The 16,702-nt window shown below is 39.1% G+C and overlaps 1 protein-coding gene across 2 annotated transcripts in view; it reads right to left on the bottom strand.

Annotated features, from left to right (window-relative positions):
• Nucleotides 1–16,702, bottom strand: part of UNC5D (unc-5 netrin receptor D) — a 534,662-nt gene that overhangs the window by 47,910 nt on the left and 470,050 nt on the right. For both annotated transcript variants that reach the window (XM_063077218.1, XM_063077219.1), the window contains one exon: nucleotides 14,456–14,540. In XM_063077218.1, coding sequence (XP_062933288.1) covers nucleotides 14,456–14,540 — 85 coding nt within the window. The remainder of the gene's footprint in view (nucleotides 1–14,455; nucleotides 14,541–16,702) is intronic.

The following is a 16,702-nucleotide window of genomic DNA, read 5'->3' as shown; positions in this document are numbered from 1 at the left end:
GGTTCTTACTCAGGAGGGCAAAGAAAACAAAGGCAGGCGGAAGATTTCTCCTTGACTAGGAAAGCATATTCTGTGCCCCATATCATGACATCTTACTAGTAAGTAGGACTGCTGGCACACACTCTGGCCAAAAGCTGGATGTGGGATTTTAATTCAGAAGTAATTTTTTGTTCTTGGTTATAAAATATCACTTTTCCCTTTATTTATTCCTTAATCAATTTTTTCCTACCCCTTTTCTTGCAAGTCAAAGAGCTGTGTTTATTCCCTGGAAAGAAATCCAAAGTTGCTCCCAGAGCAACCATTATCACAAACTCTCAACTGCCCTGCAGCTGGCAAATCTCTCTATGCTAATTAATCATCACTTCTTAAGCCAGAATTCTGGGAATTATCTTCAACTCCATCTCCTTCACCCCACATTCAAACACATGCACACGCGTGCGCGCACACACACCAGATCCTGCCAAGTTCCTCCTCGAGTGTCTTTAAACTCCCCAGTCACAGCGATGTGAGGATTAGAGAATGGATTTAAAACGTTTAAAACCAGAAATAAGGACACTCAAAAGTAGAGTGACTACAATTTATTGTCCAAATTAAGATACTTTTGAGGGAGAAAAGTGACACTATTAAATTGTGCCAAGTAAAATGAGACATTTTCAGTGAGCTCTCAAGAAGAGTGCTTGTATAATGATTTGAACTCAGGCAGTGGCGGTGGAGATGAAGCACCAGATAACACATCTACAACGTGAACCGGGTCTCCCAAGTCTTCAGCCTCACCAGTTCCTGCCCATCAGATAAATTTCACTTCCCCCTAGGTAGCATGCAACACCTAATGATCTAGTCATTTTTACAGACCCATTCCTTGTCTCCTTTTCTGTCATAGTTTGCTCTGTTTGTAAACTATGTCATGGTATTTATACCTCTGTGCCTTTGCACGTACTGTTCCCTTTGACTGGAATGCCTTTTACTCTCTGTCTCTCAGTTCACAAGTCAATTGCCACTTCCTCTGAGACCTTCCCTGAGCCTGTAGATGTGATCTGCCCCTTCCCTCCTGTCACCACATGGACCACACTGCAATATCATCACACATTTAAGTAACTGGGTTTGCTTATGTGGCTTTATTTATTAAGGTATTAAGTGGTTTTAGTTTTCCTAGTAATCACTAACAACTGTGCTTGGCAGACCATCCATGGCAGCATGGTCTCTTGACGACATTGCATTTTGTTTCTGTAACTTTTCGGTAATATCTAGTTATTAAAATAGTTGAATTGGATTTTTACGAAGTTTTTCTTTGTTTTAAAACTTTAGTCTTACATCTGATTCAAAACTCCACCCGTGCCCACCAGTACCCGTGGACCCACGTGCGGCACATCCACACCTATGCGCATGAGGCTCCAGATGCTTGGTCTAGAGAAAAGGGAGGGTTGTCTGTTTCCTCATGTGCTCCCTCTTCCACGAGCTTATCCCTGTAGCACTGCAGTAGAAAAGAAGGGGAAGGAAAACACACATCACCCCTTACTGAACTACCTGTGGCAAGGTGACCATCTTTTTTCTTGGATGACTTAGGAGATTTTAAAGATAATTCATCGTGGACTCAGTATAGGTGGGTGGTGACTCCGAAGGGCCTCACTGATGGAGGGTGTAGGTGACTGGATTGCCAACCGTTGCTCCTATGCACCTGTAGTACTTTGTGAGTTTCAGCCACACCCACCAACTGGTCCCCAGCTGGCAGCATCTCGATCCTCCTGTCTGGGCCTTTCTGCCTCACACTGCAGTGACCCCAGGCAAACACATGGTTTTCAATTTCACTTACCCTCTCTGGCCCCCAACTCTCGGCCAGAGCTCATCTTCTTGACTTCTTGGGAATCTGGGCACTGGAAATTATTGATGTGCTCTTTGTCACCTCTCTCCTTGGCTTTACCACCATGTCCTCTCTTCTAAGAGCTTTTTCTGCTGTCCTCTGGTAGCATGGAACAAGTCAACAGACTAATAAGCAATGAGAAAACCATGTAAAGGTGTCTACTTCCTACAGACGACCCAAACTGTATGAGTATTTCTCTCGGGCTCCTCTCTTTTGGCTTTGAAAAGGGCAGAAAATAACCATTTTTGATACTTGTCCCCTCTAAAAGGAGATTCTCTTTTTCTCTCTTCAAGTTCCACTCTTACATCAGCAGGGAGGAAGGGGACCTGGTGTGTGAGCACGTGGGGCAGTGGCATTGTCCACCAGGACGAAATTATACTTCTCAGCAGGTTCTGCGGGGAGGTGGAAACTAGTCTTGCCATTATAGCTGACAAATCTCTGAAATTAGAATGTTGGAGTATTTGATTCATTTTTAATGGAAAAATAATTGATATAAATACATTTATGGGTATAGAGTTGAATATGAATACCTGTGTACAATGCGTGATAATCAAATCAGGATAATTAGCATGTTCATCATTACGAAACATAATCATTACTTGTGTCCATTAAGCAATTTCTCGCTACCCGCCCCCCCCCCAAGTAACACCATTCTATTCTCTCCTTCTGAAAGTTCAACGCATTGTTGTGATTGTTCGTTCTTTCTTCCCCTCACACTTATGAGTGTGGACATGAGAAATTTCTCTTTCTGAGCCACGGTTCTTTCACATAACATAATTTTCCCCAAGCTCATCGATGTTGCTGCAAATGGCAGAATTTCATTTTTTTTTAATGGCTGAGTAGTATTCCATTGTGTATATATACATAACATGTTTCTTACCCAATTGTCCACAAATGGACATTTAGGTTGATTCCTTACCTTGACTATTGTAAACAGAGCTGCGATAAACACGGGAGTACAGGTGTCCCTTTGACATGATCGTTTCCATTCCTTTGGGTGTATATCCAGCAGTGGGACTGTCGGATCATATGGCAGATCTATCTGTAGTTGTTTGAGAAAACTCCATACTGTTTTCCATAATGGCTGTGCTAGTTTACAGTCCTACTGACAGTGTAGGAGGGAATCCTGTTCTTTGTGTCCTTGACAGCATTTGTTATTGTCTTTTGTTAATATTCTAAATGGGGTGAGATGATATCTCAATGTGGTTTTGATTTGCATTTCCCTGATGATTAGTGATGTTGAGCATTTTTTCATATACTTTTTGGCCATTTATCTTCTTTTGAGAAATGTCTATTCAGCCCATTTTTAAATTGGATTACCTGGGTTTTTTTTACTAATTATTTGAGTTCTCTATATATTCTGGATATATATCTGGATTAATATCCCTTGTCAGATATATAGTTTGCAAACATTGTCTCCTATTTGATAGGTTTGATTTTCACTCTATTGATTGTTTGCTGTGCAAAAGCTTCCCAGTTTGATATAACCACATTTGCTTATTTTTCTTTTGTTGCCTGTGCTTTTGAGGTCTTATTCGTAAAGTCTTTGCCCAGTCCTACATTCTGAAGTGTTGCCCTGTGTTTTCTTCTAGGGGTTTTACAGTTTCAGGTCTTACAGTTAAGTCTTTAATCCATGTTGAGTTGGTTTTGCTATATGGTGAGATGTATGAGTCTAATTTCATTTTTTTGCACACGGATGTCCAGTTTTCCCAGCAACACTGGCAGAAGTTTTTGATCTTTTCCCAATGCATGATTTTGGTGTCTTTGTTGAAGATCACTTGTCTGTAGGTATGTGGGTTGATTTCAGGGTTCTCTGTTCTGTTCCATTGGTCCATGTGTCTGTTTTTATGTCAGCACCATGCTGTCTTGGTTACTATAGCTTTGTAGGATAATTTGAAGTCAGGTAGTGTAATGCCTCCAGCTTTACTTTTATTATTATTTTTTGCTCAGGATTGCTTTGGCTATTCAGGGTCCTTTTGTTGTTCTATATGAATTTTATCATTGTTTTTCTATTTCTCTGAAGAATGTCATTGGTATTTTGATGGGTATTGCATTGAATCTGTAGATTGCTTTGGGTAGCACGGACATTGTCACAATGTTAATTCTTCCAATCCAAGAGTACGGAATGTCTTTCCATCTTTTTCTGTCCTCTTTAATGTCTTCCAGCAGTGATTTGTAGTTCTTGCTTTAGATATCTTTCCTCCTTGGTTAAGTTGATTCCTACATGTTTTATTTTTTTGGTGACTGCTGTAAATGGGCTTGCTTTCTCGATTTCTTTTTCTGCTAGTTTGTTATTGGAGTGTAAAAACATTACTGATTTTCGGGTGTTGATTTTGTATCCTGCAACTTTACTGAAATTGTGTATCAGCTCTAAGAGTTTTATTTTAGAGTCTTTAGGTTTTTCTATATATAGGATCATGTCATCTGCAAATAGGGACAGTCTGACTTTGTCTTTTCCAATCTGGATGTTGTTTCTTTCTGTTGCCTGATTGCTCTGGCTGCTACTTCCAATACTATGTGCAGTAGAAGTGGTGGGAATGGGCATCCTTGTCTTGTCCCGTTCTTAAAGGATAAGCTTTCAGCTTTTCCCCATTCAGGATGATATTGGTGGTGGGTTTGTCATACATGGCTTTTGTTGTGGTCAGATACTTTCCTTGTATACCTAATTTGTCGAGAGTCTTTATCATGAATGAATGTTGAATTTTTTCAAGTGCTTTTTCTGCATAAATTGAGATAATCATTTGGTTTTTGTCTCTGATTTTGTTGATGTGGTGCATCACATTTATTGATTTGTGTTTGTTGAATCATCCGTGGGATGAATCTCACTTGATCATGGTGTATAATATATTTGATGGCTGCTGTATTCTGTTTGGTAATATTTTGTTGAAGATTTTTGCATCTATGTTCATCAAGGATATTGGCCTGTAGCTTTCTTGTTTTTGTTGTTCTTTGTCTGATTTTGGTATCAGGGTGATGCTGGCCTCACAGAATGAGTATGGGAGAATGGCCTCTGTCTCAATTTTTTGGTATAGTTTGAATAAGATTGGTATAATTCTTCTTTAAAGGTTTGGGTAGAATTCAGCAGTAAAACCATCTGGTCCTGAGCTTTTCTTTGTCAAGAGGATGCTGATTACTACTTCAATCTCATTGCTTGTTACTGACCTGTTCAGGTTTTCTATTTCTCTTAGTTTAGTCTTGGTAGTTTGCATGTGTCCAGAAATTTACCCATTTCTTCCAGATTTTCAAATTTGTTGACATATAGTTATTCATAATAGTACCTAATGATTCTTTGTATTTCTGTGGTGTTGGAAGCAACATCTCCTTTTTCATTTCTGATCTTTGTTATTTGGGTCTTCTTTCTTTTTTTAGTCACTGTGGCCAAGGGCTTTTGTTTATCTCTCAAAAAACCAACTTTTTTCTTCGTTGATCTTTTCGTATCATTCATTTGGTCTCTATTTCATTTAGTTCTGCCTCTGATCTTAATCGGTTCTTTCCATCTATTAATTTTGGGACTGGAATGTTCTTGTTCTTCTATATCTTTGAGGTGTAATGTTAGGTTGTTTATTTAAAGTCTTTCTATTCTTTTGATGTAAGCGTTTATTGCAATGAACATCCCTCTTAGTACTGCTTTTGCAGTATCCCCTAGGTTTTGGTAAGTTGTGCTTGTATTTTCATTTGTTTCAAGGAATTTTTTTGATTTCCTGCTTTATTTCTCCTTTGATCCATTGGTTGTTCAGGAGCATGTTATTTAATTTTCATGTGTTTGCATAGTTTTCACAGTTTTATTTGTTAATTTCTAATTTTATTCCATTGTGGTCTGAAAATGTACTTGATATGATTTCAATCTTTTAAAATTTGTTGAGATTTAATTTGTGGCCTAACATAGTCTATTCCGGAGAATGATCTGTGTACTGATGAGAAGAATGTATATTCTACAATTTGTTGGGTGAAATGTTTTTCATATGTCTGTCAAGATCGTTTGGTCTAAAGTGTTTAAATCCAATTATTTCCCTGATAATTCATTGTTTAGATGATCTGTCCAATGCTGACAGTGGCATGTTAATGTCTTCAACTATTACTGTGGTGTGGTCTATCTTTCCCCTTAGATCCAATAACAGTTGCTTTCTATATTTGGGTGCACCAGTGTTGGCTGCATATGTATTTATGATTGTTATATCTTGTTGCTCCACTGATTGTTTTACCATTATATAATGTCCTTCTGTGTCTTTTTTCATAGTTCTTGATTTGAAGTCTTTTTTTTAATCTAAGTATGACAACTCTTGCTTGTTTTTGGTTTCCATTTGCATAGAATGTCTTTTTCCATCCCTTCACTATTAGTCTATGGGTGTCTTTATTGGTGAAGTGACTTTCTTGCAGGCAGCATATAGTTGGGTCCAGTTTTTTAATCCATTCATCCAGTCTATATCTTTTAATTGGGGAAGTTAATCCAGTTACGTTCAGGGTTGTTATTGAAATGTATTGCCTTATTCCTGCCATTTTATTAATTTCTTTATGGTTGTTTTATATTGCTTTTGTTCCTTTCCTTTTTGTTGTTTATCTTTGCTGCTTTTGATGTTTTTTGTGGGGATAAGATACATTTTCTTTCTCTCTCTCATTTGCATATCTATTAGCAGATTTTATTCTTCCCTGTGTATTTATGGTGATATATATCATTCTTTTAATTCTAGATGTAAGACTCCCTTGAGGATTTGTTTAAAGGCTGGTCTTGTGGTGGTAAATTCCTGAAGTTTTTGGTTGCCTGAGAAAGATACTATTTCTCCCTCATTTCTGAAGGAAAGCTTTGCAGGTATAGTATTCTTGGTTGGCAGTTTTTTCTTTTAGCCCTTTGAGCGTGTCATCCCACACTCTCCTGGCCTGTAGGGTTTCTGTTGAGAAGTCTGCTGTAGCCTGATGGGGATTCTCTTATAGAGATTTGACACTTTTCTCTTGCTGTTTTTAGAATTCTTTCTTTGTCTTTGACTTTTGATAATTTGACCATAATGTATCTCAGGGAGGTCCTTTTTGGGTTGAATCTGTTTGGGGATCTTTGAACTTCTTAGATCTGTACCTCTCCCAATAATCGGAAAGTTTTTGGCTATTGTTTCATTAAATAGATTTTCAATGACTTTTCCTTTCTCTTCCCCTTCTGGTACACCCATAATATGGATGTTTGTATGCTTAAGGTTATCAGAAAGATCTTGTAGGTTTTCTCCACTTTTTAAAATTATTTTTCTTTGTTTTGGCCCAACTGGTTAATTAAAAAAACCTGTCTTCTAGTTCAGCAATTCTTTCTTCTTTTTCTAGCTTGTTGTTTATGCTCTCAGTCGTATTTCTTACCTTGTTAGATGAATTCTTCAGTTCCAAGATTTCTGCTTCATTCTTTTTTTTTTTTTTTTATTGTTTCTATCTCTTTGGTGAATTTCTCATATATGTCCTGGATATATATATGATATATACATATCATATATATATATATATCATATATATACTTATCTATCTATCTATCTATCTATCTATCTATCTATCTATCTATCTATCTATCTATCTATCTATCTATCTATAGACATCATTGTGATTTCTATCTAGTTTTTGATCCATGATGTTGAGTGTCCTTAGTATTGCTGTTTAGGATTCCTCGTCAGATAATTTGTCAATTTCTTCTTGTTTTGGGTCTGGTATTGAAAATTGCAGTCTTCTGGGGAAGTTGTTTCCGTGTTTTTTCATGCTTCTCATATCTTTGCATTCACGTCTGGGCATCTGGTGGTGTCGTTGCTTCTTTTAATTTTAGGAGTGGTTCCTAGAAGGGAGAGACTCTTTCCTATAGAACTGTTCTATATTGACAGTTGGGCTGTGTGTTTTAAATTTGGGTCTGGGTGAGTGGGCCTGGGTCCCAAAAGACTGGGGTACTCTCTTGTGGCAGGGATCGCTGGCATTTGTGGTGGCAACAGAAACATCAGGGTCTTTTCCAGCTTAACTTCTCTCTACTTTATTCTGAGCTGGTCCGTGTAGTGGGGCAGAGGCTGAATGCCCTGATCTGCTCTCTATGGTGCTGTTCCTGTCTCCTGCACTTCATAAGGATCTCATCAGTCTCCTGGTATTCTGCGGTGTATTTCCTCAGTCGTTCCAGTCAAAATTTATTTGTCTGTCTGTTGTTTTGGTCTCTTTTTGTGTAGAGGACTGACACCAGACCTCCTTAGTCAGCTATCTTGGGAAAAACCATGATTCATTTTTAAAAAATCAGCTCTGAGCTTTGTCAATTTCAGGAATACAGAAAAAGTCCACTGGGTCCCAAACACTATTTTACTACATATGCACAACCTCCCTTCTCCACTTCTGATCTAAGGTATCAAATTCTTCTTGGTACACAGTACCAAATACATTTGACACTTAATAAATGATTACTGGCTGAACTGAGAATATAATATTAACCATGAAAATGATTCCAGAAGTCCACAACTTTTATGCAATGAGAAGGTGTGATGTTTTTTGCCTGAGCTGAGGGATGGCTTGAGACACACCTACTGGGTAAGTCTACCAGGTAAGTCCTCCAAGCTTGAGAACACAAAAAGAAGACATGCACATATAACCTACAAGGGCTAAGTCAGGTTTTCTCCCCTGCAGCAATGGCCTGACTGGTCACCTGGTGTCAGGGCAGCGTCAAAGGCAGGTGATCTTGTTCAGAGCTCAAGAGGCAGGTTTTGACTGGGGACCACTACACTAATTGCAATAGCCTGGTGGCAGGGTTTCTTATCTTCTGAGACTTCAAGGCCCTCAGAGGCCCAGCAAAAGTATATGCAGTCTCAAATTTTACTGGGATGGGAGGTGTTAGAATGGTCTCAAATGTCTGCTTTGACATTAAGAATAGTTTACTACAGAGTCATATAATAAAAACCCCATTATTATTAACAGAATGGACAGTGGCCAGTCTTTAAATCTCAATGATAAAAGGTGAACATATACATGTTTTCTTTTTACTCTTTTAGAAATGTGGTCCTCCCAAATAGTCTAAGAACATTTCTGTGGGCTTACATCCTCTGTTTGGCACAATAAATGAGAAAGTGTGCATATGTGTGTTTATAATTTTGATTTTTGTATGTGGTTCTGGCCACTGTGGAGCAAAAACCACATGGAGTTATTCCATAGGAGTAGCCCACTCTGCTGCAGTGTTTGTGAGCCCATTACTGGGAAAGAAATTCTATCCTCTCTTCTCCATTGTCCAGGGCTACTTTTTCAGTCTGCCTAGTCTAGTATTAGGTGTTATTCCTTGCTTTGCTATTAAAAACAATGTACTATCTAGGTACCCTAAACAAAGATAATGTCTCATATCACTACCCCTCTACCTTTACAATCCTTACCCCAAAATGTACCCATTGGGTAGACCATACCATTTGAGAGCAAAATAAAAAAAAGAAAAAAGTGGTTGAAATGTCCTATCTAGGCTGAGCCCAAATTCTAAAATATGTGTCCTTTTATAAATTCCCCAACATAACTTCCAATTCTAGTCTAAGCACTTGGTCAGAAATATCCACATGACAGTGTAATTGGAAAAAGAAATAAATGTTTGCCTTTGGTTTCATTTTATTGCTTCTCAGAAGAAAGCTCCATATAATTATTTTCTGGTCCAGTTCTCCACTCTCCAACCGTGGGGTGGGGAGTGTGGCAAAAAACAGAGCTGTAGGACTGTGCTACATCTGTATCATTTTCTTATTATAATATCTGTGGGAAGAATCTCTGAAATGAGATTGTTAATTTTTTAATCCCCTTGTTTGAATACCTTAATTTAATTTTATACAAAAAGATCAAAATCTGATTAAAGTGGAGAGGATGAAAATATTCCCCCCCCAAAAAAAATTCTTCAGGGAATGCAAAAAAAAAAAAAAAAAGTCCGCAAATCTTTCAAGTTCAAGTTTGGAAAAGAGACAGGGTTTTTGAGAATGATCAATGCTGGAGTCCTCCCCTGCAGAGGAGCCTTTAAGAAAGGAGGCCACTCCTAGCCTGGAGCTTATGCACCCCTGATCCAGGAGAGCCCAAGTCATGTCCCCAGCAAATACTGCTGGCAGCTCCAGTTCCACACCATTGCCTTTCTGTGAGGCCACTCTGGGTCCTGTTCCTGTGATGTCACTAAGTGTCCTCTATTTTGTGAACAGGGCACTGCATGGACCTGGCAAGGCCTGTGGCAGAGTTGGAAGGAAGCTGCTCAGGGCAATGTTCTGGCATCAGAGTGACTTTAAAGCTGTAAAAGATCCATGAGAAAACGTATCCTGGGGGTAGAAACCACTGAGGTATATATAGCTCTTATGCCTTTTTTTGGTCTGGCTAATTCCTACTCATCTTTTAGGACTCAGCTTATGTGACACCCGCAGGAAGCCACTCTCCCCCCCCCTTCTCTAGATCTATCCGTAGAATGGAGTAAGGGACCTGCTCTACTCTTCCACCACTTTCTGTGAAATCCTCTACCACAGGTGTGACTACATTGAATTACGACATTATCACTGTCTTCCCAAATCTGGGCCCCTCTGTGTCCATCTCATGGTGTATTTCCATGATCAAGCATAACCCCTGTCTCTGTCTCTCATCAAGCAGTCTATGAGAATAATACGCCTAATTATGCCACAAGGTGGGGAGTGTGATGTAGTCTCATGAATATGTTATTAATCAGAAAATCTTGCTTTGGTGCCCAGTCCTGCCACAACCTAAACAATTTTCAAATCTATAAAATTAGAATGATTGTATTATTATTATTTACATGGTTGATGTATAGATTAAAATGCTTTATCAGTGTATACAAGGTAACATGCTTTATCAATAGATAAATGTATCAATTAGGTTTTCTTTTCTTATATTATCATCTTCAGGACTGTTGTATCACTGTATTGTTGTGTCTCATGCAATTCCACAACGTCTCTAGAAGGTGAGTACCTACTATTATTTTCCAGATGAAAAAGCAGAGGCCCAGAGAGTGTCCTATACTTGTGCGTAGGTAAGGACAGGAATAACAGAGGTGAAGCTTAGGTCTGAACACAGGGCCTCCGACACCCGAGTGCTCACACTCCTCAGCCACCAAGCTCAAATGTTTCCTACCAGGATTAAGCACTGAAGTGAGGCTGGTTGGTGACCTTTCTTCTCTCAATTCTTTAATGTAACAACAACAATTGACCCCCACAGTCTTCTAAGAAATGCTCTATTTGGTCCTGTCTTGCCTAATTTACAGCAGACTTACGGAGCTATTCTAGAGGACACCTCTTTCCAAGGGCTATGATTTGGAATGCAGTGTCAGAAAGCTGTTTCCTTACAGGCTGCTATATCAGGGAGAGGCACACTCGTTTAGTTCACACATCCTGGAATTGGAATCAGATATTCTGAGTTCAAGTCACAGCTCAGCCATGGGGTAACATGCCCTTCGGGCAGTAGTTTAGCTTCTAGGAGCCTTCAGCTTTTTAGATTTTTTTAATCTCCAAAATCATCTTCCTTAAAACATTACTGTGGAGATTAAATGAGTCAAATGTATGTGAGAGTGCTTTGCAAATTATACCAAAAGAAAGGGAAGAACTACTTTTCCAAGGATGCAAAGCCTCCTTTCAGCAAACCACTGAATACAAGGGTACTTCAAAAAGTTGGTAAAAAAAATATAATTAAAAGACAGTATGAATATTTCCGAGAACTTTTTGAAGTACCCTCATACACATATAGGCACAAAAGGTCAACAGAGATAATTTCCTAAGCATTATAACCAACCAAATGTCCAGCCTGCTGGAGGAGATTGAAAAAGATTCATTGAGATGGTCGTTCAAGTCTGAAAATGGTTGATGGTTGTCTACACAGAGCAGGGATGTCAAGGAGGGAAAGAAGTGTTGTTCCTCTTAATGGAAAACACAGAGTCCTTCGGGAGGCTTACCACGAATCCAAGTGGGATCTCCCAGGAGAGATGGGATACGATTATTAACATCACTTAAAGTCGTCAAAATGTCAAAGAATAACCACGTGAGATTACTTCAAAACAGAGGGTTGTTTTGTGACTTTGATTCATTCCACACAGCAGGTCCCTGGGAATGTGGTACAGAATTTGGATGAATTATGTCAGTTACAGTTCCACTAAATCATGACGCTGCTACACCGGGGATGTAACTCAGGAAGGGATAACAGAAATGTATTGTCAACAGGAAAACAGAGCAGACTTTCACTAAAATGCAGCATAAGGATGTTAGGAAAATTCTAACACAGTAGGTCACGTATATGTGGAGGTGATGGGTAGGTGGTAAGTCCAATTCTCACACCTATGTGCTCAGAGAGAGAGAACTGTGGCCACTCCAGAGGCAGTGAGGAAAGACACAGAGCAGTGCCTTGCACCTCCACGAACTGCAAGGAAATGGGCCTTACCCTCAGCATAAGTTCAGGATGAAAGACGTATGGTGTAAGATGAAAATGGGGTTTCAAGTGGCATTACAAAGAAAAGATGACACAATGACTTTTTCCTAATTAAACGCAAGATTAAAAGCTGAAGAACTCAGATTCAAGTAGCCTCCTCACAGGGATGGAAAAAAGTTACCCCAGCTTTAAAAAAAAAAAGTAGCAGAAAGGCACTTGCTATTTGTAGAGTTTTGTAAGTAGTTTGGAGCCACTAAAGGGAATGAAGATGGCTAAGGAAGCTAACTGGCCTGCAGCCCACTGACTGGCTAATTCCTTGGGTGACAGGAACATCTGGGACCATCTAGGAACATCAGCAACCTAAAAAGCAATGTGTGCTTTCTACAGTTTTATCATTTCTTCCGTTTAATAGACAGGAACATGCACAACTCACAGATCTGAAGTCTTGGATAAGTTACTTCTGTCTCTGTCCACCTTCCTAGACAGCAGTCATGAACTCACACCTTAGATACAGATGCATAAACCAAATTTGTTAACATGCAACTAACAAAGTCACAGGTGGTCCAGGACGACCACATTAGGCCAACGTGTCTTTTGAGGCCTCTGGGCTCAGGCAAGTTATTAGGTAGTATCTCTCCTTATTTTAAAATTGATCGTTCCTCTCCAGTATTTTTGAGCCATTTCATTTATGTCCTTGTACATTTGATGCCTTTTGGCACATTCTAGCTCTGACCTCTTAAGAAGAGTCAGCTTCTCGTAAGAGACAGGGATTGAGGTAAGTCGTAAATCAGGTGCCTTGGACAGTGTGAAACAGCCCTAGGCTGGTTCTCAGGTAATGGAGTGGAAGGTACTGGGGACAGGTTTGAGATGAAGGAATGGAACTCGGGCTCATGGGATGACTGCAGTCAAGGGAGGGATGCAGAGGCGGGGGCTGGCAGGAGGCTGTGGCTCAGGTGAGACGGACTGCATTCTACCTCACACTTGATTTCTGCAGGATGATGCGCCTAAAAGCACATGTGTAATTGACCATGACCTCATTTACAAACACGTATGGTTTCTTATGTAAATCCACCAAAGGGATGACAAAGAAGTGATTTCCATCCAAGAAACTTCATTTTTAGGTCTGCTTACCTGACAACTAAGATTTTGAGTAAACTCTGCAAACCTCTCCAAGACTCAGTTTCCCCTATTTGCCAAGTGGAGTTATTTAGATGCCAGCACCTTTTCAGTGTACAAGTAAATACTCTAGCTCTATGGGACTGAGAAAATAACATGAGAGCCCAACATAGCACAGCCTACACGCAAATCCTGAGTCTCACCAACAACTGGCTGAGCCTGTTCTTGCACTTTTCCCAGGTACAGCAGAGAGCGAAGACCATGGGCACCAGCGAGCCCTTTTATGGAAACAGCTGTCAAAATCTGTTTAAACCATCTGTTTCTCTGCCTGTTTTTCCTTTCAATGTTTTTCCTTCATGTGTTCTTTGCTAACAACAAAAACATTTATTCTAAAATAACCAAGATGTTATGATTAAAAATGCCAGAGATACAGATCCACTTTATGAGAAAAATTGCTTTCAAAAGAGGGGTTAGGTTATCTCGTGGAAGAAGGTAACATTTCCACAAATATTATAGTTACGTTAAGAAAATAACCAACTACTTTCATTAAAAGAGGATGTGACAAGATTTGTATTTGTTCATGTACATGAATTTAATGCTGCCGAAATTTGTCATACCTGAAAGCTATTGAAGTTTAGACCATATTTTTCCACTGAGCAAAATTGCTTAAGAAATTGTCTCTTGGCCTGTAAATAGCAGGTCTTCTGCTGACAATAAAAGGGTCACAAGTCAATCTTTAAATGTATTTGCATACTGCCTAACACCAGAGTGTTAACACCTCCAGGTATCGTTTTTTTTTTTTTTTTTTTTTTTTTTCCCCTTTTCTTTTGAGTGGGAGGCTAGGTGAGGCATTCAGTGTTTATGGAGAGGCCCTTTCTAGCAGTTCACTGTTTTCCATTTGGTACCTCCTGTTTAGATGCCAGTGACGGTGACATGCACAGCCATGCATGCTTTCATTCCAGCCCATGTTGTGCAACTGGTTTTCATTCTACAGAGTGAAAATCTCACTATCTCACCTGCACACCTCCACACTATCTTAATAAGTTCAGATTTTCTGCAGAAGTTCCATTCCATATTTAGGATGTCATTAATATGCCATTTTTCTCTGTCTCTCACCTGGGTTCACCCTGGTTGATGGACATATAAATCTCCCAAGAATTCTCCTCTGGGATGGCGCCATGCGGTATGAGTAGACTTACCCCTAAAACAGAAAAGCCAAGAGGTTATTCATAGATTTTCCAATTATCTTGAAGCACCTCACATGAACACCTTATAGATGCCCACCAAAAAAAGGGCCTTCCCACAGCTATTCTTGAAATCTCCATCCTTAGAAGGTTTAAAAAGTCCGAGATAATAAAGGGAAAAATCATGCTTTATAAGAGTAACGTAAAAAAGGAAACATTATTCAACTGAGTGCTCAGATTATTTTGTAGTTTTTTTTTTTTTTTAAATTTTAAGTCTCCTCAACATTGTTTAATTCCCTTAAAAACTGGGTGTCTTAAGACAAGGCATTATCAATCATATCTGAGAATATCGGAGTTTATCAGTGAACCAGTTAATATGCTCCAAAATTTAAAAATGCATTTCTCTGTCTTGTCTCTATGCACAGATTCTAGTGATTTCCTGAGAAGGAACCTGAACGGTGAGTGCGCTAACTAGAACTCTGCTAGAACCTGGTGCAATTGTCTTACAAATTGTGCATCTGGAAGCAAATTGAGGGTGGTTCTCACTGGACCACTGAATTTTGTCAAGAAAACTAGAGAAAGTAAAAGCATCTGATAAGTTTAGAAATCTTATAGGTTATTGTGTAACTGATGTGGCCTTATATTTGCAAACAGAAGCTAGGAAGGGGTAAAGTTATAAAGGGGACTTAACCATATTTATATCAATGTCAACTTGAAGAAATTCAGCAGCCTTCAGTAAAATAATATAATGCAGGGAGAGAAGGGGCAGGAAGCCACAAAACACTGCATTTTAAATGAACCCTCTTTCTTCTTAAACGTTGTGAAGGAAATATTTCACTTTGGCCAAGAGAGAAGAGTCTACAGAAGACAGGGAGTCTCTTTAATGCAGCATTTCATTTATAAAAAGAAATGAAACAGAAAAACACTGGGACCTCCACAAAATAATATCTCAGGGCATCCTCTTTGAATAATGCGGCTCTCACTTTTTTCCTTTCATTACAGCTAATGTAATTGTACAGAAAGCTTTCAGGTTGCCAGTGATTATTTAAATCTAGAGATGGCGGGCCTTACTGATATCCTTCTACATGCTGTTAGCAGGTACACAGAATCCAGGAATGCAAGACTCATTGCAAAACAAGTGATTTGTAATTTCTGTTCATGAGCATTATTCACTAACGTGCTAGTTATCATCAGCCTCTTTCACTAGCACTAAGAATGAGACATTTAAATCTTGCTTACAGCTTTTCAGCAAGGAGACCCATTTATATTCTGGACTTTAATGTCACTAGAAGGAGAGCTGAAATTGCCACACTTAGGTTTCTCCAATCAGGCTCTTCCTTCCATTTTCTATTATTTTTTATTGTGGTAAATATATATATAACATAAGGATTGCCTTTTTAAGCATTTTTAAACATACAGCTATGTGGAACTAGTTACATCCACAGTGCTGTGTAACCACTACCTCCATGTATTCCCAAAATGTTTCGTCATCCTAAACGTAAACTCTGTACCCATTAAACAATAACTTCTCATTAGTCCTTCCCCTTCCATTTTCTATTCTTCCTTAAGTGTGGTTAGCAAATGAAGTGGCCTCCGTGATAGCCTTCCCTGTCGTGGAGCACAGCTGTAAAACACAGGATATTCAGAATGTTTACGTGTCACCCTGAATACGTGCCCTGGACATGTGTCTTCTCTCGGTTTGATACAGCACTTTCTGTCTGCTGACTCTGTCAGGCTCCCAGACCATTATTACAACAGAGACATGCAGTCCCTACTCTTAGATACAAAAGCACAGGAGACGGTCATCAAGCAGTAACACGACGTTACATCAATAACTCTTAGCACACACAATGCCCGGCCTAGACTAAGAACCAAATAAACATCAGAAATATATAAATGAATGAGTAGGATTCAAAATTCTTAGTGAAAAAACAACACTCTGGGACATGCTATCTTCCATAGATCGTCACGACCTGACGGTCTACTCCCAGACAAAACCAGGAAATGTGTGAGGATGTTTAGGAAAGTAGCAGGTCACATCTCATTTCTTTCAAGTCAGCTTAATTCCCCATGCTTAGATTGAAACATTATTCACAATACTCCTAAATTCAACCTGAGTCTAAAGAATCATTGGTGCTTTAAACTATTTTTTCTCTTCTTCAATCAGAAACTATATTAT

Source organism: Cynocephalus volans, chromosome 13 (genome assembly GCF_027409185.1).
Source record: "Cynocephalus volans isolate mCynVol1 chromosome 13, mCynVol1.pri, whole genome shotgun sequence".
Classification (NCBI taxonomy): domain Eukaryota; kingdom Metazoa; phylum Chordata; class Mammalia; order Dermoptera; family Cynocephalidae; genus Cynocephalus; species Cynocephalus volans.
The sequence above is the reverse complement of the archived record's forward strand: the minus strand, read 5'-3'. Positions and strand labels throughout refer to the sequence as shown.